The 21,303-nt window shown below is 55.5% G+C and overlaps 6 protein-coding genes across 6 annotated transcripts; 3 read left to right on the forward strand and 3 right to left on the reverse strand.

Annotated features, from left to right (window-relative positions):
- Nucleotides 1–639: 639 nt before the first annotated feature.
- CGCS363_v007493 (uncharacterized protein) lies at nucleotides 640–1,175 on the reverse strand (the record flags this gene model as incomplete). Its single annotated transcript, XM_036639342.1, has 3 exons — nucleotides 640–859; nucleotides 957–1,048; nucleotides 1,107–1,175. 3 exons carry the CDS (start codon nucleotides 1,173–1,175, stop codon nucleotides 640–642), a joined length of 381 nt encoding a protein of 126 aa, XP_036495502.1.
- Nucleotides 1,176–2,086: 911 nt separating this feature from the next.
- CGCS363_v007494 (uncharacterized protein) lies at nucleotides 2,087–2,533 on the reverse strand (the record flags this gene model as incomplete). The annotated part of the gene is made up of 1 exon (XM_036639343.1): nucleotides 2,087–2,533. The coding sequence occupies one exon, from the start codon at nucleotides 2,531–2,533 to the stop codon at nucleotides 2,087–2,089; it is 447 nt and encodes a 148-aa protein (XP_036495495.1).
- Nucleotides 2,534–3,492: 959 nt separating this feature from the next.
- XYLO-3 (putative beta-xylosidase) lies at nucleotides 3,493–5,079 on the forward strand (the record flags this gene model as incomplete). Its single annotated transcript, XM_036639344.1, has 1 exon — nucleotides 3,493–5,079. The coding sequence occupies one exon, from the start codon at nucleotides 3,493–3,495 to the stop codon at nucleotides 5,077–5,079; it is 1,587 nt and encodes a 528-aa protein (XP_036495496.1).
- A 121-nt stretch (nucleotides 5,080–5,200) lies between these two features.
- ARG1-2 (Arginase-1) lies at nucleotides 5,201–6,094 on the reverse strand (the record flags this gene model as incomplete). The annotated part of the gene is made up of 1 exon (XM_036639345.1): nucleotides 5,201–6,094. The coding sequence occupies one exon, from the start codon at nucleotides 6,092–6,094 to the stop codon at nucleotides 5,201–5,203; it is 894 nt and encodes a 297-aa protein (XP_036495497.1).
- A 1,584-nt stretch (nucleotides 6,095–7,678) lies between these two features.
- On the forward strand, nucleotides 7,679–8,725 carry CGCS363_v007497 (uncharacterized protein; the record flags this gene model as incomplete). The annotated part of the gene is made up of 1 exon (XM_036639346.1): nucleotides 7,679–8,725. One exon carries the CDS (start codon nucleotides 7,679–7,681, stop codon nucleotides 8,723–8,725), a length of 1,047 nt encoding a protein of 348 aa, XP_036495498.1.
- Nucleotides 8,726–16,122: 7,397 nt separating this feature from the next.
- On the forward strand, nucleotides 16,123–18,039 carry CGCS363_v007498 (putative amino-acid permease; the record flags this gene model as incomplete). Its single annotated transcript, XM_036639347.1, has 5 exons — nucleotides 16,123–16,483; nucleotides 16,624–16,904; nucleotides 16,974–17,173; nucleotides 17,231–17,808; nucleotides 17,861–18,039. The coding sequence occupies 5 exons, from the start codon at nucleotides 16,123–16,125 to the stop codon at nucleotides 18,037–18,039; spliced, it is 1,599 nt and encodes a 532-aa protein (XP_036495504.1).
- Between the last annotated feature and the right edge of the window lie 3,264 nt (nucleotides 18,040–21,303).

The following is a 21,303-nucleotide window of genomic DNA, read 5'->3' on the forward strand; positions in this document are numbered from 1 at the left end:
AAGGAATCGATCTTGTTGTTTCATCGCATACTTTGAGATATGATGGGATGCAGATTGACTGGCCCTCCAGGAGCTTATGGACTTGGAGAGCGTTCCGGTCTAGAACGCCGTTCGTGGGAGAGTTCAGGAGTTGTCTCTGTTTTCTTGGGAGGTGTTGTTTTGCAAAGGCTTTGAGCTCGATCCTTTGTTCTCTGAGATGGTGTAGCAACATCGCCCGAGCGCCAAATGATAGGGGGTGATTGTCGGCCTCTATGAAATGCCCGAACGCCAGCCGAATAGCGCGAGGAAAAAGAACACTGCGCGCTCGAAGCAAAGCCCCTACTATACGACAGCCCTGGCACGCTGCTTCTTCTCGGGTTAAACAAGCTTTGTGAAGTTGTTCGATAGTTGCATACTCTATCGGGTAATAACCATAGGAGTCGGAGGTGCTGAGTAGCTGCTCGTTACTGCACGATAGGACTAGCTCAAGAATTGACACATTGCCCGTCAATACGGCAATATGAATTGGCGTCTGTTCAGCATGGTTTACCTCCAATGTTGACTGAGGTTGCAGCTTTAGTAGATGGCTGACGGTTCCTAGGTCTTGCTGGATGATGCCAAGCATCAGCGGGCCAAACTGCAGCACTGGGTATAAATTAATCATTTTGCCATTCGGTTTTGTTCGCATTTGAAAGTACCCTTCGCAAGTTCCGGAAAGCTTCTAAAAAGTAGAAACATATCCAGGATATCTGGTAGAGTGGCGACGCCCCTCAAATTGTATTCTCCTGGGTCATAAGAGTGGCTTAAAGCATCTAGAAGCGTAGGTACTGCATTACGCTGCCTAAGCCAGTTGGACCCCATGATCCATGCAAAAATTGATCTATTATCACGTTATTGACTAGTACGCGCAGGAGCTCGTTCTAAATAAGGATATTTGCTAATGGAAGGGAAAGTTTCGTAATGGTATTGGCACTCACTCATTTGCCCAAGCCGAGGCTGGACTGTTGGCCGTCATCTTTAGAGCCATGAGCGACAGTATGAAGGGTGCAATATCCGCTTTGTCTAAAGGCTAGACGTAGCCGTGTCAGTGAAATCAAGCTCACAATAGATGTTGTCTCGTTCCATACCTCAACTCTAGTGACTACTCTACCCAGTATCGTGATGCCATTTCCATCCACGTCGGTCGGAGAAGCCATTTTCTGAGCAAAGCACCAGAACAATCGTCTCCAGCATGAATTCAAGACAGCCCGGCGCCTTTCGTTTGTAAGGGTGGAGAGATAGATCGCCGAGATTGCAATGTCACAAATTCTAAACGCCGGGGCTCGCGTTGCATCCACAGTCGCCACCCACGAGAGACTCTGGCTCAAAGCTGAACCCCCAGCTCCGTGGCTAAGTGATAAGGAAAAGCGGATTACTCTTCGCAGAAGTTTCTGCATTCCAGGAACTGTGATGCTGTGTCCCCTTCTCACTTGATGCTCTGGTGGCCTTAGCTGGGAAAGGGGACAGTCAGGTGCGTGGTATTTCATTTCAGAAGTTTCGGTCTCCAAGGTCAACGGACCCAATGCTCGTCTGTGACGCTGCACAAATTGGCGTCTCGTGCAAGGGCAAGGTCTGAGTCCCACGCTTGTTTTCCTAATCCCGGAACTGTTTCCGGTCGCAAAGAGGCTTGCCCTTGAAGCCCTGGGTGGGTTGGGGTCCAAAAACCCATCGCAGAGGGTACTAAGATCCGACGGGCATGAAAGTAGTTGCCCAAACTGTTGGAGGGCTTTTGGCGGTCCTGTAGAGCTTGCAACCAGTTGTTCCAGAAGCTCTTCGCATCTTTTCATACGGTTGTTCATTAGGAGCGACGTTTCCGATGCTTTTGCATGTATTTCTGGTATCAGATGGTGAGACTTGCAAGTGATCGTCCTGATATCCTTCACCATGGTCGACATGGCCGAGAGTTGATTATTGCTTTTTTCGTTCGATAATTTCATGGCTGTAATGTCAGATTGAATGTCGGACGCAACGCCGTGCGTTGATATCGATACATTCCTATGGTCATTTGAATCTTTCAGCGTCATTCTTGAAGCAATGACACCTGAGCGCCAGCAACCATCGTGATCGCTTACAGTCCTAGGGCATTCAAAGCTGTCTGGAGTACCGCGTTCGTTGACGCCAGTCTTGTTTCGAGCTCGGCTATGCTATCCTTACGGAAAGGATACATCAATCGTCTTCCTCTTTCCCTGGTTCTGGCAGACAATGTCTCTGCGGGGGCTTCCGGGCCTCGTAGGCGTGTTAATAAGGCCTCCAATTGTTTCAGCTCATCTTTACAAGAGGCGACGCACTCGTCGACTGCGTCTTTCGTTGCCATCTGGGCGATATTCGTCGATGCTGTGGCCCCCTTGATGGCAATCAGGCACTTTCTCAGTATTTCAGCATTCTTTCTTGCCGCTTCCAGGTCGTCTTCTCTGCCGTTGACGGCCTTGATGTACTTGAATATGTCGCCGTACAGCTGCAGCCCCAGGGACACCAGTCCGGCGGCGGTGCCGGCGATGCCCAGTGGGTCAGCCATGGCAAGGTGATTTCGCAATTCACTCAAATTCGATTGTTGGTTTCGGAAGACCGTGAAGACGGAAGTTGAAGGAAAAGGTTCGCACACAAAATCAGGCTGGCGCGAAAGACCTCAACCCCTCTGCGCGTATCCACGCGTCGGGTAGAATCTGCGCCACAGTTGGGCAGATGCGACGTAAATCGGGGTATCGGCGGCATAATGGTGAGCTGGTCTACCTATCAATCAGTTCTTTTCTGCCGGACCTCAGCCAATGGAGTTGGATCGTTGGACCCCAACTGCGGACGATGCGCATATGGTGGATATCAGCTCCTTTGGGACGCCTTGGACCCTGGGCCGCCAGTCGCTAAAAAGACTTCAATGTGGTCACTGCTAAGGTCGTTGATAGATGTTTGTAGTCGCCGAAGATGGAAACCCCAATCGCAATTGTTCCAGGGTCTCCATTGCATTTCCTTTTGCAGAGAAACGTCATCCCGAATGGATCAATACAACAACGCAATGTACAAAGGCGTGCCCTTTGTTTGGACGAAAACATGCGGACTTGTTCTTACGATCTGTTTACTGTGTCAGGAAACACCCACCAAAGAACATCATGAGTGGCAACTTACCTAGAAGCAGAACAGATCGGGTATTCTATCTCTTTTGGACTCTAGGATGGACGCCTCAGCCTTATTTCGCATCAATCCGGCAGTCTTCCGAATGCGAAGGGGTAAAGTGCGGGAGCCGCTGTACTCTTGGCACGTCTTCCCCGCGAAAACGCAATGTGTTACTAGGCAATTTAAGAAGACGGACGAACATCCGCCGAACAACACCGTGCGACCGGATGACATTACTCCACCTCCAATGACACAACTCGTCTTGGCCCGAAAACAAATGAACTATATCATACTTCCAATTGCCTCGACAATTTCTCCAGAATCCGTCATGGCGACACGCCCTCTCAACCTCCACCATCCGCCACGATGCATCTAACACCCCTCCTCTTCCTGGTCTCCAGCCTCCTCGCAACAGCGGCGCACCTCCCCCTCCGCCGCGCCGACACCTTCCAGAACCCAGTCCTCTACGAAGACTACCCCGACAACGACATCTCCGTCGGCCCCGACGGCGCCTTCTACTTCTCCGCCTCAAACTTCCACTACTCCCCCGGCGCTCCCATCCTTCGCTCCCTCGACCTCGTCAACTGGGAACCCGTCGGCCACTCCATCCCCCGCCTCACCTTCGGTGACGGCTACGACCTGCCTCCCAGCGGTCCCCGCGCCTACCGCGGCGGCACCTGGGCTTCCACATTGCGCTACCGCGAGAGCAATGGCTTGTGGTACTGGATCGGGTGCACTAATTTCTGGGTGACCTGGGTGTTCACCGCTTCGGACGTCAAGGGGCCGTGGAGCAATCGCGGTGTGTACGGATGGGATGGGCTCTGCATGTACGACAACGGCCTTCTCATCGACGACGATGACACGATGTATGTTGTCTACGGCAACGGCCAAGTCAAAGTATCCCAACTCAGCGCAGACGCCTTAAGCGTCGTCAAGACCCAACAAGTCCTCCAAGCCTCCGACGTCAACACCGAGACCGTCGAGGGGAACAGGATGTACAAAATCAACGGCACATACTACATCCTCAACGACCAGCCCGGCTCCACGACCTACATCTGGAAGTCCAGCAGCCCGTGGGGTCCCTACCAGTCCAAGATTCTCGTACAGAACGTCGCGCCGCCTCTGGCGGGCGGCAACTCCCCGCACCAGGGCAGCTTGGTCAAGACCAAGGACGGGCAGTGGTACTACATGTCCTTCACGTGGGCGTACCCCGCGGGCCGCATGCCGGTGCTGGCGCCCATCACATGGGGCGCGGACGGGTTTCCGGAGCTGGTGAAGGGCGCGAACGGCGGCTGGGGCGCGGAGTATCCGATGCCGTTGCCGGAGAAGGTGTTGTATAACTGGACTAGGACGTATACCTTTGATAGCGAGCTGGGGCCGACATGGGAGTGGAATCACAACCCGGACGTTGCGTCGTATGAAGTCAACAATGGTGTGACTCTGAAGACGGCCAGTGTGACGGAGGATCTGTACTCCGCAAGAAATACACTCACACACCGCATTCACGGCGAATTCCCCAAAGGCACCGTCGCCATCAACTTCAACAACATGGCCGACGGTGACCGCTTCGGGCTGGCTGCGTTCCGCGACCAGAGCGCGTACATCGGCATCCACCGCGTCGGCGACACGTACACCCTGAAGGCGGTGCAAGGTCTGATCATCGACGAGTGGTCCGGCGACCCGGTCTCTAACGGCACGGAGGTGGCGTCTGCGCCGGTGCCGAGCGGGGCGAAGAAGGTCTGGTTTCGCGCGGAGCTGGATGCGCGGCCGACGGGAACGAGGGATGCGGACTTTTTTTACAGCTTTGATGGGGTGAGCTTCACGAAGTTGGGGGAGACATATGAGTTGTACAGCGGCTGGGCGTTTTTCATTGCGTACAGGTTTGGTATCTTCAACTTTGCGACGAAGGCACTGGGAGGTTCGATCAAAGTTGAGTCGTTTACGGCGGCTTGAAATCTGTTTTCGAGGTGTACATAAAGCTCGTTCTTCCTTGTCCATATTTTACGTCTTGAGGAGCAAGAATGGTTCGGAATGTCTGCTAGTGAGACCAACATGAATCTCTCCATGATCGCCATCATGCTTCTCCAACCTTCAGGCTCCCACGCTCCTTCAACCCCTCCACAAACCTTACAATCCCATCGCCCGCAAGCCTCGCAACCGTATCTCCCCCCTCCAACCTCGCATCAAATGAACACACCACCAAACTCGTCGGCTCCGTCCGCCGCGGTATGACCTCCATAACTTCCACCAAGTCCCTCTCATCCAGCCCCCCAGGCGACGGCCACTCATTCACCCTCCCCAACGACTCGTCCAACACATCCAGATCCAGATGCACATGCGTCCTCTTGAACCCCTTCCGCTGCAACATCCCGTCCAGCTCCCTCCCAAACGCAACCTTCTTCCGCGCATCGCCCCAGATGACATCAACCCCCGCCTCCTTCACAGCTCTCCTTTGCGCGTCGCTCACGTCCCGCAACCCGCAGTACGCAACCCTCTCCAAACTCACGGGAACATGTCCCGGCACAGAGGCCATCAGCGCAGCCCAGCTACGCCCGCACATCATCGACGCGGCCATCGCGTCAAGGTACCCGTTGACATTCGTATCGGGTGTATCCAAATCATCATGCGCGTCGATCCACAACACATTCAAATCCGGCACGGAGGAGTGCAACCCAGCCGCGACAGCGGCGCTAGCGTTGCAGTTCCCTGAAAGCACGAGCGGGAACGAGCGGCGCGAGGCAGCTGCGGCGACGGCGGTGGCGATGCGCCGCAGGACTTCGAAGGTGCGCCCGATCTCGCCCTCGAAGGCGTCCACGGGGCCGATGTTGGTGAAGGAGATGGGGGCGAGGGCCTCGAGCTTGGAGGCGAGGTTGTGGGAGAGGATGCGCAGGGGCCCGGAGCCGACGCGGTGGTTGTAGAGGCCGGTGTGGTAGGGGGCTATGATGATTGTGATGGAGGTGTACGGCATGGTGGTGGGTTTGGGGTGTTGCTGGGCTTGGAGTGGGAGGACATGGCGAGATTGGCGTTGATGTCAACGCATTTAAGTCGATGAATTCTGAGTCTATGGAGTCTCGATATCAGGATAATGGTGACCCGGCGTTGAGGTGCGGTTCCACTCCATTAGCAACCAAGCCTTTCCATGGCGTTGTGATGTCCGGGTATATGTGTAAGCACATGGACCGGTCACACTCGAACGGTATGACTCGAGGCGGAATATATTTTCCAACTACAAATCATCCTCCTCAACCTACGTGCGCGCAAGCGGATCCCTCCGTTTAGATGCTTCTGTTGTGGATTCACGCCGGCGTAGGGCCGACCAATGGGGTATTACAAATCGAACGACGTACGGAAACACTTGCCGTCTTCGTAGATACCTTCGCGTCTCTTTTGCTTCATTCGGCCAACATCCTCCTTACTCATCCTGGGCCAAAGATCAATATCACGGGGTTTGAGTTGATATCGCGGGATTTGAGCGTGTCTAACAAGAAACTCAGACCGCCGACACATCGTATCTTACCTGCGAGCTCGACGTACCAGAGAGCATCACATGCCGTCAACCCCTCCTCGCAGAATGCACTTGTCATGAACAAACAGACGTCAAAGGACATCAAACACCCCCAAAGAACGACAGCAACGACACCTCACAGACAGGGCAGAATTTCTGTCCCTGTCACTGCGGCCGTCAAGGCTGTCAGAAAAGCTTGACACCGGTGAGGGAAACCAACTCGTGGGACTACATATCAGAGCGAGACGCCCGCAGCGTGCCCTACACGTTGTGCTGTCGTCAAAATGGTATGGTATAGCATCTGAGATGAACCTCTTTAGGACATGTTGCCAAAAATACCACGATGCCCGGAAGCGTATCGGCAATTCGTCCATCGGTGATGGGAAAGTCAAAGCAAGACTGCATACCACCGACGAACGAATTGGGCATTTCATAAACCCATGTTTCTGCATACTTACCCCGCGATATCGTCGCGCAGTATGCAAGACGCACATCAAAACAGAGCAACCATCTCGCCCGCGTGGACAGCTCCAGCTCCGGATCCGGGGAGACTCAGCAGCCCGACATTACTGCATTCTCGACCGTTTCTTCTTGAACAGGTAGCAAACACCCGAACACATTTTGACACAAAACAAAATTCAACAGTTCAGCCGATGTTCTCCAGGAACCGAGGCGGGCAAACGACGGGCGCGTGCGCATCCGAGAGTGCTGCAGCCTGCAGCTTCGAATCCAAACAACGGTTTGCCACGCTGTTTCCATTTTGCCCATGTGGGCTATTTACGGCAGGAAGTCAAACGGGGGTGCTGGCGAAACGCACGCATGAAACTCTGTCTTTGCAGTGACAGCTGGCGGCTTTGTTAAACGCCTTTCTGCGGCTCCTTGCATTTGGGGTTAATTGCGCATCGAGAGCCAAATTCAGCCGAGCTTGAAGGGGCTTGCAGCATGGGGCTATTTCCATCATAACCTCCCAAGCTCATACATATCACGAAGGGAGAGCATAGCAGACATATCTTCTCATGTTTACGAACATCACGCCAGCGGGGAACCATGCCGCGGGACGGCGACCTCACGCAACGAGGGGACGGCGTCAGCTCCGAACCAATATGCGTGCAGTACAAGTTCTCGCGGACGGTGCCCACGGGCCAGGGCCTCACGACGCAGATCCGGCTGCTGAGCATCTGCGACACGCTCCTCGCGACGGTCCACGGCGACCGGGACGTATTGATATGGAGCCTCGAGCGCAACGTGCCGCCGACGGTGGTGGAGTTCGACGTGGTGCGTATGGACCGCATCACGGGGATCGCGTTCTCACCGACGAGCAGCAGGGTGATTGCGCTGTCTTTCCGGACGGGCGCGCGACATGAGGTGTGGAGCCTGGATTGGGCGAGCCAGACGGCGGAGGCGGTGTTCGAGGCCGGCGCGGACGCGCACGAGGTGCAGTTCTCGCCGGACGGACGGCTGCTGACGTGGATCGCGGGCGGGTGCATCGACGTGTGGGAGACGCTGATCAACACGCACGTGGTGACGCTGCGCGAGGGCAGGAAGAAGACGGGCGGGCTGCCCGTGTGCAAGTTTGCGTTCACGCCGGACTCGAGCCGGATCGCGACGCTCGATCGCGCGGGGAGGATGACGACGTGGGATGTCGCGACGTGGGCGGACGTCAAGGAGTCGCGGGCGAAGACGGCATCGTGGGAATCGGTCGGGCGGGAGGCGATGCAGCTCGTGGCGGACGGGAGGAGGGTGATGGCGGCGTGTCGGCAGACGGACGGGACGAGTCCCTGGACGTGGCGGCTGACGACGTGGTGGCCGGAGAACGGGAGCCGCGCGGAGCTGGAGATGAACGGCTGCGCGTTCGCGTGTGTGCCGCGCAACGGGCGGTTCGTCGCGACGGTGCAGGCGGACGGCGGGCGGTTGAGGATGCGCGATGTCGGCAACGGGGTTTGCCTCGACCAGTCGACGCAGGGAATCGCAAAGACGGGCAAGACGCCGCTTGTCGTGGCCGCGGCGATTGCGGTTGGCGATCGGGTGATGGCGACGCAGATTGCGAACGGGCGGACGACGTTGTGGCAGCTGACGGCGGCGGCGGACGAATAATTAGAGCATAGACAGCCCTAACGGCGGGCGATGTGGTGTTTATCGTGAGTCGTGCCCTATGCAAGTAGGGTGAAGAAGATAAGAAGCCACGATAATGATAATGACGATACCGGTGATCTCATAGCAAATGCTCCTCGCTGGTGCGTGAGCATCCATAGAAGGCTTTTGGTGAGGATTCCGGTATCAATCGGAAGGGTGGCCGAGTTGGTTATGGCGCCAGGTTAAGGTCAGCTTAACATCTGTTTCCTGGTGGGGCAACCCGCGCGAGTTCGAGTCTCGTCCCTTTCATCTTTTGCCTCTTGTGCATTGTGTCTTATCCACATTGCCGATGTACCTTTTTTTCGTAATTGCGATACCGCCCAGTCGGGTGATGCTCGCCGATGCGCTCTTTTCCCATGGATCGGGACTGTTCGCAGTGAAGGGACCGAGAGAGTGGACCATCGTGAAGGCCTTTCCAACGGTTCAAAGCGGAGCCTCTCGGATACGAAGGACCTGTGAGAAGTTTGCACTGGTGGGGCCGGGGCCGACAAAACCCCGCTGACCAACCAGGACCGTCCGTTTGGGTGCACAGACGGCTGCGTGTCCCGACTCATTCCCGGATGTGGGCCCGGACCTCACCTGAAGGTCCTTGAAAGGCCCCTCATTCCCGTCGCCGTAGGGGTCCACTCACCACCTCAGGTCACCCACCTCGCTGAAGGCAAACGCTACGGCCTCATCTTACAGTGGTTAATCGCTGCTGCTGCCGTCTCCTGATTGGCTGCCTGCTGACTGCTAGCCCGAGAGGCACCCCACCCAGATGCTACACTCGCTGAAATTGTTGGAACGCGCCGTCATTTAAAAAACTGCAGTGCTGCAGCCTTAGCCTTTGGGGCGATGGGCCCTCCCTTTTACAGGGGGTCGCGAGCAGTCCAGCCGCTGCATAATAGCGCATTAGCAGGTGCAAGGTGCTGGGCCGAGGTGCAGAAATGTGCGGTATTTCGCGCATTCCGGGTCCTGGCACAGGCGGCTTGGGCCTGGAAACCCGCTGAAAACCAGAACAGGAGACCATCTGCCAGCTGGCGGCGACGTGGAGGACGAGAGACTTGGAAGTGACTTGCTTGGATGATGGATCATGTGTTGTTGGACGTTGACCGAACCCGCGCATCCTTGGCCTTGGATTGTCAGCGGCGGCGGTAAAGAAGCGGACTTGCTCTGCTCCGCAAATGCATTGCGTCCATGTCGTCTTTCTGTTTCGTAATCCGGTGTTGTTGGCCTGCTGCAGCATTGTAAAAAAGGTGCGCGTACGGCGCCCTCTTGTCCGAGCCAAATTGCACGTCCAAGGAAGGGAACCCGACCGTTGCTGGCCAGCTCTCCTGGCTTGACCTTGACTGCCGATCCGACTCGATCGGCGTTGGGTCTCCTGGCTGAGGGCGAGGCCACTGTTCCAACTTCCGACATCCTCGACAGGACCAGCGGCGATGTGCATGGCCGAACCCACACGTGATCGGTAAAGCGGTGTCCTGTCCGAAAGCCAAAAGTCAGTCGAGTGCCGTGAGGTGAGCGATAAGCGACAGTGATTGTGCTGTTGCTGCTTGAGTAGACGTCCGCCTAGAGGCACGAGATTGTGACGGCCGACCTCTCTCCACTCCTCCTCGGCGGCAGCCAATGCTGCGGTACGTCTTTTGGCTGACCCGGGGCTGTCTGACGACTCACTCCCCTCACGAACGCGAGATTATCTTATCATGGACGATAGATATCTGCTGCTTCGAACCGCAGCCGGGCTGCAAGTGTCGGAAAGGGGAAATACCCCCTAGCCTTGGAGATAAGCCCGAGTCTGGGGTTCGGGTTCTGCACCCCCACGCGAGGCCCATTTCCGGCTCACCGAGTTGACAAGCGCGGTGCCATCCCCAGCAAACCGAACCGGGCCATCAGGTTTCTGTTCCGCGGTCGCCTAGCTCGTTTCCGAATCCCATTGACGCCGGGGATGCTCCTATCTTTGTCGTGGCGACGGCATGTCTTCTGATAGTTGATAATTGACATTTAGCGACATGTCACGTCGGTGGCACGGCGTTGGTCTCCGTGTGCCGTCAGGATATCAGATAGACAGGCGAACGTAAGGTATCTGGGGTTTGGCGAACTCCCTTGCTTGACCGGGCGAGACAACGCGTGACCGGCGTAGTATTGGGCCTGCCGACCGACGACCAGCTGATGGCTTGTAGCATGCTTCCGGGGAAGTGCTTGGTCAGTATCATCGATAGGTCGGTATGTCGGTATTGATGCCGTGTTCTTCATCGACGGTCGATAGCAATCGTTTACTGATAACCAACCCTCGGTAATCGTTCTCCCTGACTGTTCCTTGCAGCTGTTGATATCTCGAGATGCCGAATTCTGTCCGCCGTGCCGCCCTGCGTCCAGATGCCGTTCGTTCCTAGCTCATCGTCCGAAACGCCTTGCAGAAATCGATCCTGGTTCCAATAGCAGCACGGCTGGTGTATTTCGTCTTGGAGGAGGCGTATCTCGATCAATCGACAGCGATGTCGTGCAGGGCCGGCTGGTTCGATATTGCGGGCGTGTGTCTCGTTCTCGGTTCCATGTATCTCGTAGTTGGAGTCCATGTCGTATGCGGAGGTGCCAGCATCGGTGTTTCCCTTCCCCAGGTTTTGTCGATCTCGAAATATCCACGCAAAAGACAGAGTGCGGGGAGAACTAGAGAAGAAAGCCGGGAAGACACTGCTGCTTAAGTAGCCTCGCATTCGATGCAGCAAGGGCGTCATTGTTGAAAGACCGAAGACAGCCAGCCTCGGAAAATGAGGCTTGCGGAAAGTGCGAAGGTGCGAAAGTGCGAAGGCGGAAGGAGCGATGATGGCGAAGCCTGCCCCCTTTGGCCAGTCAAGAGTCGTCGTTTGCCAGAGAAGGAAGGAAGGCAGTGGCATGCGAGGCGCTTGCCCAAACTCATTGGCTGCTGCTGCATTTCAGATTAGATCGAGGAAAGAGCGACCCTGTTCACTGCTCCTGCCTCACAACTCCTGCCTCACGGGTTTCTCCAATGACCATGACCATGACCATGACCTTGCACCGCCCTTGCCCTTGCCTCTTTTCCCTTTCACCGCTCCAAGAGAGAGAAAGAGACAGCACGAGAGCCACTCTTCCTGCTTCTTCTCTTCTGCATCTCCATCACCACGTTGCATCCCGACCTCTCGTCCACAGCTGTCCCATTCTTGGCGCCTCAACTTAACTCGAGGAACCGCAGCGGGGTGCATGCTCTTCTGCCCCTTGTACCTTGCTTCCTTCGCCTGTCGAGAGACGCTGCACTGCACTGCGCTGCATCGTACCGGAGAATTTACACGCAGATCACTTCCACCTTGCAGTCGTATGGCCATGTCGACGGCCATGTCGACTGTCGTCAGGCTACAGACGCGGCTCAATCCATGGCTAGCCTCATCTCGACCGAGCACGCTAAGGCGTTTGACGTGGCGGAAGCGAAGGGAAGGGCCGCATCCTTGGACGCTGGCTGCGGGCGTCGACATGCATTCAGCAGCACGAGCAGCGGTTGGATAGGTTGGGTTGAGCCTTATTACCTGCTACCTAACCCTACCGATTACCCGGCTCTTTAAACTTTCACCTGTCAAACCGACCCTCGCACGTTGTTTCTGCAGCATCCCTTGCGTTGTCACAAACAAACAATGCCAGCCCGTGGCGTTCTAGACCACGTTCAACATTGTTGCCAAAATCAACAACACCTCGACTCCATCGCCAGCCTGTTCTCGGTCAGCTCGGTGAACACAGGCCCGTCTCCACTCGACCCCGGGCTCTCAGCTCGACGCCACACCCGCTTTCCATCACGATATCAACTGCTCAACCATTTCCTCATCATTCCATCGAACAACACCAAGACCGATACACCAATGCAAGGCTATCACCGCTTGCCTCCCACCATCTCAGCCTTTCCCCAGATTCGATACGTAGATACGTATCGTGAAGTCCGCCCCTCCTGTTCAGCCTGCCACAGGGTCTCAGGGTCTCAGGGTGCAATGGCGCCATCGGTGAGGCTCCCCGACGACCCAGGTGGGCGGGACAGTGACAGTGTGCTTGTCCTGTGCCTGTCGCGTGCGCTGCGATCGGGTGCCGTCCCCCGGCCTCTTCCTCCACCAAAGAGCCGGGTTTGGCGCAGCCGCTGCTCGACGGTGTGCGGCGTCCGGCGACGGTTTTTGACTGCCATCTCGTCTCGTTTTCCCTTCCAGGTATCGACTCTTCTGCCCACCTGCCAACGGCCAACATGAGTGGCCAGCGAGGCAGCCACCGACGTTTGTCACCGACAAGTATCTCTTCCGCGTTAAGCCGCCGAAAAGATACTCTTACGTACGACTCGACGCGGCACTACGCCCCCTGCGGCAGGTGGGCGGCCCATCACTGAGTATCCTCTCTGACATCAGCGTCTGTGAAGAACCACTCAGAACCACCTCCGAACGGGAGCTTGCAGGCCTCACGATCCTAGCGGGCTTGGTCGTGTCAGGGTGGTGTGCGCCGCTCCCCTGCTCGTGCAGAGATACAGTCTACCGGGGGTATTTTTTCCCGGTAAGTACTTCCATAAGAGTTTCGTATACAAATATGTGATCTTTAAAAACCCTGTATTTCCCTGAAATCTCAACGTTTTTCAAAACGGAAAAATTTATAAAAATAGAGATATACTAATTCTCTATAGAATGAAATTTAAAACGTATTTGTAGCGTTGAAATTCATTTTTCTAAGCGTGAAAAACGCTCTTCGAAGTCCCATTCAGGGATACGCCAGGGTTGTATCAGAACCGACAGGCTAGTTTTTTCCCTGGAGTACTGTACAGCCCTGGAACATCCTTGAATATCCTCGTTCAAGCTGGGGAGCAAACGGGGGAGCCCTGGCGGCATGTCTCCATCCTGCTCCAGTCTCCTCCATCCTCCTCCATTTCTCTCCATTCCCTCTCCATTCAAGCGCGCCCCGTTTCTCTCTTCTTCGAACGCTCACTCGCCGGCGCTGCGACCGCCAACCGTGTCGTCCTCCAGACGCTCTCCACCGCCGTCAACTTCAAAACGGCAAGCCGGAAGATTGAGAGGCTCCACGACTCGTGTTTGACGAACCAACGGCTGCATGGCGTGGAGTGCCTGCTGCGTTAGTCGGGCAACCTGGACCACTATCTACGTCATAACGGGGGCAGGCCGCATTGTGCGCATTGAGTGTGGTCGAGGATGAGGACAGATGGAGAAATTGGAGACCTTTTTTTGCGGTCTCAGATGTCGACGATTTTTTTTCGAGTTTTTTTCGAGACCAGTGTCCGCCTCCCGCCCTCTGCCAAGCCTGCGTCTTCCCCTCAACAAACGTGGAGCGCAAGGCGCAAGTCCGTGGAGCTCTGGAGCCTCGTCCAACGCCTCGCGGCTTCACGGCTCGGGCTCGTCCATCTCGGCGCCGGCGGAAGAGGGGATGTTATGGGGAGATGTTTTGAGGGGAAAGAAACCACGCGACGACTGAGAAGGCGCAAAGGATTGCCAATTGAGTCCTGTGACTTGTCCAACCGTCGGAAGTACAGACAAACGCCCCCAAAAAACTCAATCCACCAGGGCGGGCCATTTACATGCAAGAGAAGCCACGAAGAATACACGAAGAATCCCGTGAGGCGCTGCCGTTCCCTCCTCCTTGCCCAATGTTCTAAGGTACATCGATTAGCGGCACAAAAAGGCCTGACAGTTGTCAAAGAGGCGCGGAATGGCGGACGGAGTACTCTCCGTGGTCATTGGCCACTGGCGCGGAATCTGGACGAGGAACGCCAAAGTCTCAGTGTCATGGATGGTGAAGACTCTTCCGCGTCTGTTCCCCCGGCCTGATCCAAGTCGTGCGACACACCCGCGCAAACCAAGGTCCGAACGGCTTGCAGTCCAATCGGCTATCCGTCAGCTGCACGACAAGGCCAGGCAGGCGGATGCAAGGCCGCGCAGCACACCGTCCAGCGCAGGCCAGAGATAGAGGCAAGTAACACCGACATGCCGTGTTTCTGTCGACAGATGGGCTCAATATGCTTTACGCCTGCCGTCGATAGCGCGGGACAAATTACCGCAACCAGGCTCACAGCCGACACCGTCTGGACGTACACGCGCTCCTACAGGCCCGGTCGATTAGGCCTGCTCTTGGCGCCACACCAGATACGGCTGTTCAATTGCGATGCTGCTTCATGTTTCGATACCGAGAGGCCACATGCCTGCCTGCCATTCTCCGGCTAGTCGTTCTTTTCTCGGCGCTGAAGCCCTGTCTCGTTCAGCTCGCCCAGAATGTGTGTGCGGATGGGCACGAGTCCACCGGAATAATGATACATACACAGTAAATGCACTCGACGTCGGAAGTCGTCCTGCTGCTGGGCTCACAATTGCTGTGCCGCTTGACGTTGCGCGTAAGCGAGCGAGAGCCACTCCCACTCTGTCTCTCAATCCCACTCGCTGGCTGCTCGGCAAGTCTTGAGTGTGTGGGCAGCAAGATTGCTGTGGCACCAGTCGAATCCACCGGGGACCCCGAGTCAGACGAGAGCCCGAGATAAACAGAATGAAGTTGAGGGAACCTACACTAAAAATTCCCGTCGAAACACAAGCACCGCACGAAAGTAGCGACCGACAAAAAGAAGAGCCGACAGGCAACGCAGCCTGGCCACGGCGGCCACACGGGGACTCGCAGGGGACGACTGGAGAGATAGCGACAAGGCAAGACAGGCGCTGGAGACGACCTGGACAGACTACAGACGACAGGGGTAAGGCCCGCGGACGAGGGGGGGCAAAGAGCATGGGCATGGGCATGGGGGGTCTACATACGGACGTGTGTACACTCGAATGTACACTTTGAGGGGGTCCCGCAACGCCGCGGCCACATCCAATGAGATGGACGTCATTTTTTGGTCCCGGCGAACGCGACACAGACAGCCAACTGATAGCCCAGTTAGGAGAGGGACTTGGGACTGCACGGCACTCCAGTCGACTCGAATGGAGCTTGGAGGTGTGCAGTGAGAGAGGACTGCCTCAACTCAATCGAGTCCTTCCCTGCCGGGCCTCTCAGCCTGTCTGCGTGTCTCTGTCTTGTCTCTTCGACAGACCCTTGCCTGTTTTTTGCCTCTTTTCTTTTCTTCCATCCTTTTAAACTCTTCATCCTCCCGTTCCCTCGGTCTTGGAACACCTCAAGCCAAACCACCATCTGGTCGATCACTTCCCCCCAAATTAAGATTCATCCCTTCTCAGGCTTTTGGGTCCTACCGCCACCTGCCGCATGTCTTTTTGAATCACAGGCACATCTTCCTTTAACCTTCCTCTCTCTCTCTCTTCCTTCCTCCTACCGGCCCCTGAGCCCTCCTGGCTTGCCATTCGATAATTGTCAAGTCAACTTCAGGGCTCTTCGACCAATCGATCAACATGTCGCAGTTTGTTTCCCAGGACCCTGGTGCTCGTGAGCACGACCTCGGCTTTGCCAAGGGCGATGTCAAGGACGGCTTCACTGCCCGTCCCTCCCGCTCCGACGATGGCGCTGCCGACAACATGCTCGAGTCTCTGGGTTACAAGCCCGAGCTCGAGCGCAACCGCTCGACTCTCCAGGTCGCCTTCATGTCCTTCGTTCTCGCATCCATTCCCTACGGTCTGGCTACCACGATGCTTTACCCCCTTGCTGGCGGTGGCCCCGTCAACATCATTTGGGGTTGGCTCGGCGTGTCTCTGATCATCATCTGTGTCGCTGCGTCGCTCGGTGAAATCACCAGTGTTTATCCTACTGCCGGAGGTACTTACCGACTCTTTGTTTTGTGCTTGCTCCGTTCCGCCCGCGTGGCGCCCGGCCGAGTCCCCGATATTTTTTGCGTGGCTTGCCGGCGCGCCCGTTCCCGTCCCGGTCTCCACGGTTGCTGACCACTTTCTCTGCAGGTGTCTACTACCAGGCCTTCATGCTCGCTTCTCCCAGATGGCGCCGCGCAGCCTCTTGGGTTTGCGGCTGGCTCTACGTCGTTGGAAACATTACCATCACTCTCGCTGTGAACTTCGGAACTGCGCTCTTCTTCGTCGCGTGCATCAACGTGTTTGAATCGGAGCCCGGTGTCGGTGTCCTTGCTGGCGAGCCGTACCAGGTTTTCCTCATTTTCCTGGGTCTGACTCTGCTTTGCAACGCCGTCTCCTCGCTCGGCAACCGCTGGCTGCCTATCCTTGATGTAAGGAAAAAATTTGCTCGTATCTCCTGTGATTTGTGAATGGTGTACTAAACGTTGTGAAAATTCTAGACCGCTGCCATTTTCTGGACCTTCGCCGGTGTCTTCGCCATTATCATCTCCGTCCTCGTCATTGCCAAGAACGGCCGCCATGATGCCAAATACGTCTTCACCCACTTCGAGGCCAACTCTGGCTGGCCCGAGGGCTGGTCTTTCATGGTCGGCCTTCTGCACGCCGGATACGCCACCTCGTCCACGGGCATGGTCATCTCGTGAGTTGCGCCTTTGAAATCGCAATACGTAGTCTTGCGCAGCTAACCATTTTGAAGCATGTGCGAAGAGGTCAAGAACCCCTCGAAGCAGGTCCCTAAGGCTCTCGTCTTCACCGTCTGCCTCAACACTCTTGCCGGTCTCCTCTTCCTGATCCCCCTTGTCTTCGTCCTCCCCGACATCACCATGCTCATCAACCTCGCTTCCGGCCAGCCCGTCCCCACCATCATCAAGGAGGCCATCGGCAACTCTGGCGGTGCTTTCGGTCTCCTGTTCCCCCTCATGGTTCTCGCCGTCCTCTGCGGTATCGGCTGCACCACCGCCGCTTCCCGCTGCACCTGGGCCTTTGCTCGTGACGGTGCCATTCCCGGCTCCCGCTGGTGGAAGGAGGTCAACCACAAGCTCGACGTTCCCCTGAACGCCATGATGCTCTCGATGGCTGTCCAGATCATCCTCGGTGTCATCTACTTCGGTTCCAGCGCTGCCTTCAACGCCTTCTCTGGTGTTGGTGTCATCTGCTTGACCGCCTCCTACGCCGTCCCCATTGCCATCAGCCTGTTCGGCGGCCGCACCCACTTGGTCGGCGCGGACTTCAACCTTGGCGCTTTCGGTGCCTTTGCCAACGTTGTTGCTCTTGGTGAGTTTGGTCCCAATATCTGCTGTTGAACGCATTGCTAACAAACTCTCAGCCTGGTCTCTCCTCGCCATGCCTCTGTTCTGCATGCCCACCTTCGTCCCCGTCACTCCTACCACCATCAACTACGCCCCTGCCGTCTTCGTCGCCGCTTGCCTCATCTCCGGTATCTGGTACTTCGCCTGGGGCCGCAAGAACTACGCCGGTCCCCCGTCCGAGGAGGTCCAGAACTAGGAGCCTCGCAACCACCTTTTTCATTCATCAGAAAATACGCTCAGAACGATTTCGGAGCCTGGCACTCAAACGGCCGAAATGTCTTTGAGCCAGGCCGAGATTCGACTGAGCATATATTAAGCAAAAACCTCTGGAGCAGGTCAATTGGACTGCGGGACAAAGCTACACACGACTTTCATGGACAACAGCAACAAAAGAACCATGCGAGGTCTAATGATCACAAAGAATTGTTACGCAGGGAGGCGCTCGCGGGCTTGGGCGCATTATGCTATGGTTTTCCACAAAAAAAAAGAGGACGTCAAAAAGCAAGAGAGGAGGGCGGTTCTGTATATAAAATGATACCCCAGTGCTTAATTCACTTCATGAAGCAATGCTTGGCCTAATTTTTCTGGTGATATCCTCGTTGTTACTTTCTACTGCTAGCTGAGCGGACATATCCAACTTTTGATATTACCTGCTAAATGTTTTTCCATCAACTGAAGCCATTCCCAAACTCTTTTGAATTCAATATAATTCCGAGTTTTATCCGCTACAGACGTCAATGAGCATGACACTTTTCATCCCATCACATCGGAGCGACATAATACACGATGCAAGGAGTCTAGCAGAAAATAGCAAGGTCCATCCCCTAATCCCCAAATGGAGACGCGCATCATCGCCAAGCCCTTCCATTCCGCATCCGCACAGCATGACCCCGTGGGGGATGGAAGGGGAACCCAGGATGATGGCGTCTTGGCGGAATGGAGCACATTTGGCTTTCTTACAGAAACTAAATTTGGATCAAAGGGAGAAGATGTTCGGTCTGCTTAGGGAGACGTGAACAACGAGTGAAGAGATTTTTCCATTTGAGAAGGCCCCGCTTTTTGGCCGTGCCGTGGTGAAACGCGACGGCCGAGATGGACGGTGCGGCGCTCGGGGCCGGGGTGGGGCGGGAGGCGACGGAAGTTGTCCGCTTTTTTTTTTTCAACGGTAGAAATCCTGGAAGGGCAGCGGGGCGGTTGATGGCATTGAGGGGGCCACACACACCAGACGACGGATCTGGTTCTTGTTCTTGGTCTTTGACAGCCCTGTCTTTGGAGGTGGTTAGGGGGAGGGGAGGTCCCTGCAGGAGAGGGACATGTCGATGGGTGTGGTTATGCTGCTGATGGGGGCGGAAGTTTGGGATGGGTGATGACGTAGGTAGGGATGGGGTGTTTTTCTGGAAGGAATCCGGGTTTGGGGATGATGAACTGCTTCTTTCACAACTACACAATCCTTATCTCATTTAAACGGGTTGTCCCAGTCGAGGAAAATACCGCGTCCAACCTCTTCTGGAGCTTCCCGATCTTCCCTGGCAGCGTCTCGAGCACCGCATTCTCTTTGCCGGTTGCACCTCGTTGTCGAGCGGTACTAAAGCCCGCTTAAGGGGACTCTTGAGGTTGACGTCGGTGCAACATCATGTTTACGCCTTTGTCCCTGACGGTCTAAGCGCGTTGCTGGGTCCGTGAAAATGCTACATTTTCCCTGCGAGGTCCTTCTTCTCCCGCCAACTCCGGACTGCTTGTCGGTTCAAGTTCGGCTCCTACACGGCTATGAGGCGGGCGTTGATTGTCGTGTCCTGTATGAATAATGTGTCTGAGTGCCGTCGTGACGTCCTTGAGACGCGGTCTAGCCCTAGCTGCTTGTAACTTTATTATAGAGTCGTGTCGATGTTGGAGCCATTATATCTGGCAGGCATTTTGCACCTCGTAATCATAGATCACCAGTTGGTCGCTTCTGTGAAAGACATTGAGTTAGGCAAAGTCGTCGCATAAGTGGGCGGTAGGAATGGAAACTTTGCAGTGCTCAACACAGAAGTTATAAGGGGGGGGCTTCAACTTGTACCCACGCTCCGCAGAATTTGACAGTGCAGCTGCTTCTCAGTGCATCTTTAGAATAATTAGCGAAACTCCCCATTGATTTTCGTTTACGGTAGTCTCGGGCATGTCCCTCCTCTGCAATGTTTCCTCCAGCCGAGAGCTTTCCCACACATCTGCTTGATCTAGAGCCTTGTTACAATGTCGAGCCACTAGAGCACCGTCTTCCTGAACCAGCCCGTGTGGAAGTTCTCCCTGTGGAGGTCGCCAAAGGGTGCATTATAGCAAATCTTCAGATCTTGCCAACGCTCGTGACTGTAGCCAAACTCCAGAAGACCGCTAGGGTTTCTTGTTGTTTGTCACCACGGCCGCCACGGCCTCATCACAATATCCCTGTCGTTACTGGAGTCGATGCGAAGATTCGCGTTTCCGAGATCGCGAGGCACGCGGTAGACGTCCCAGTCAAACTTCAGGTTATAGATGATGGGCTTGTGGCTCAGATCGGGAAGATCTCATCTGGGTCGATGCCGGCGTATTAAGCCGTCGGCAGGGTCTGACAAAAGCTTATTAAAGGTCAACAAATAAGAAAGGAGAGGCACTATTGATCGGATCACAAAAGCAAACCCAGGTTCACTTGACGCGCAGAAATCAATCCTCTCCCTCTCCGTGCGTACAGTCCGTGATCTTCATCAAGAGCGGTCTGATGGGGCAAGGCCCGCCAAAGCAGCTGCCGGGCTTTCCCCGGTCATTGCCCCCGGTGCCACGTCGTTCCACCATCATGGGACCATGGTTTCCTTACGAACATTCGTCCTGGAGATCGCTGCACAGAATTGAAGATCGCTTCAGCCTGGGTAGACTCAACATACATTGGTTTATCAGGGGTCTGCCCGGAAACCAGTTCTGCGACGAGAGCAGCTGCGTCTCGATGCCCTAGAACGTGGCAGATCGCCTCCTGCCCGGATACTAAGACAACGACGATGCGAACGAGGAGGCAATATCTCTGTGCAAAGCGATAGAAATTTCAGAGAATGAAAAGGGATTCGTCGTAGACGGCTGCGAGTTTCGATGCAACCCGTGAAACGAGACTCTCGCGCACACGCCGTCGTTCCGGTACGTTTACCTGGAAGCAACGCTTCCATTGGACAAGACCCCTGGTAAAATGAGCGATTGAACCGAGTACTTGAACTGTGGAGGCTCGGGATGTGACGATATTCCATCTAGCGCGCATGTGTTTCTCGGCGTTGAGGATTGGAGGTTTGGCAAGGGAGTGATGGCAATGCTCCATGGGACTGGCAAGGTTTCTCATGAGGAGGATGCAAATGTCACATTTCTTGCTTTTTTTTATTGATTGGTTTCAAAAAGCCGTGCCAGACGAAGCAGGTGAATGGTTTTCGGTTCCTGCCGTGCATTCAGTGCTACCCGAGTGTCA

The sequence above is a fragment of the Colletotrichum siamense genome, assembly GCF_013390195.1.
Source record: "Colletotrichum siamense strain Cg363 chromosome Unknown KSG_Cg363_contig04, whole genome shotgun sequence".
Lineage (NCBI taxonomy): Eukaryota > Fungi > Ascomycota > Sordariomycetes > Glomerellales > Glomerellaceae > Colletotrichum > Colletotrichum siamense.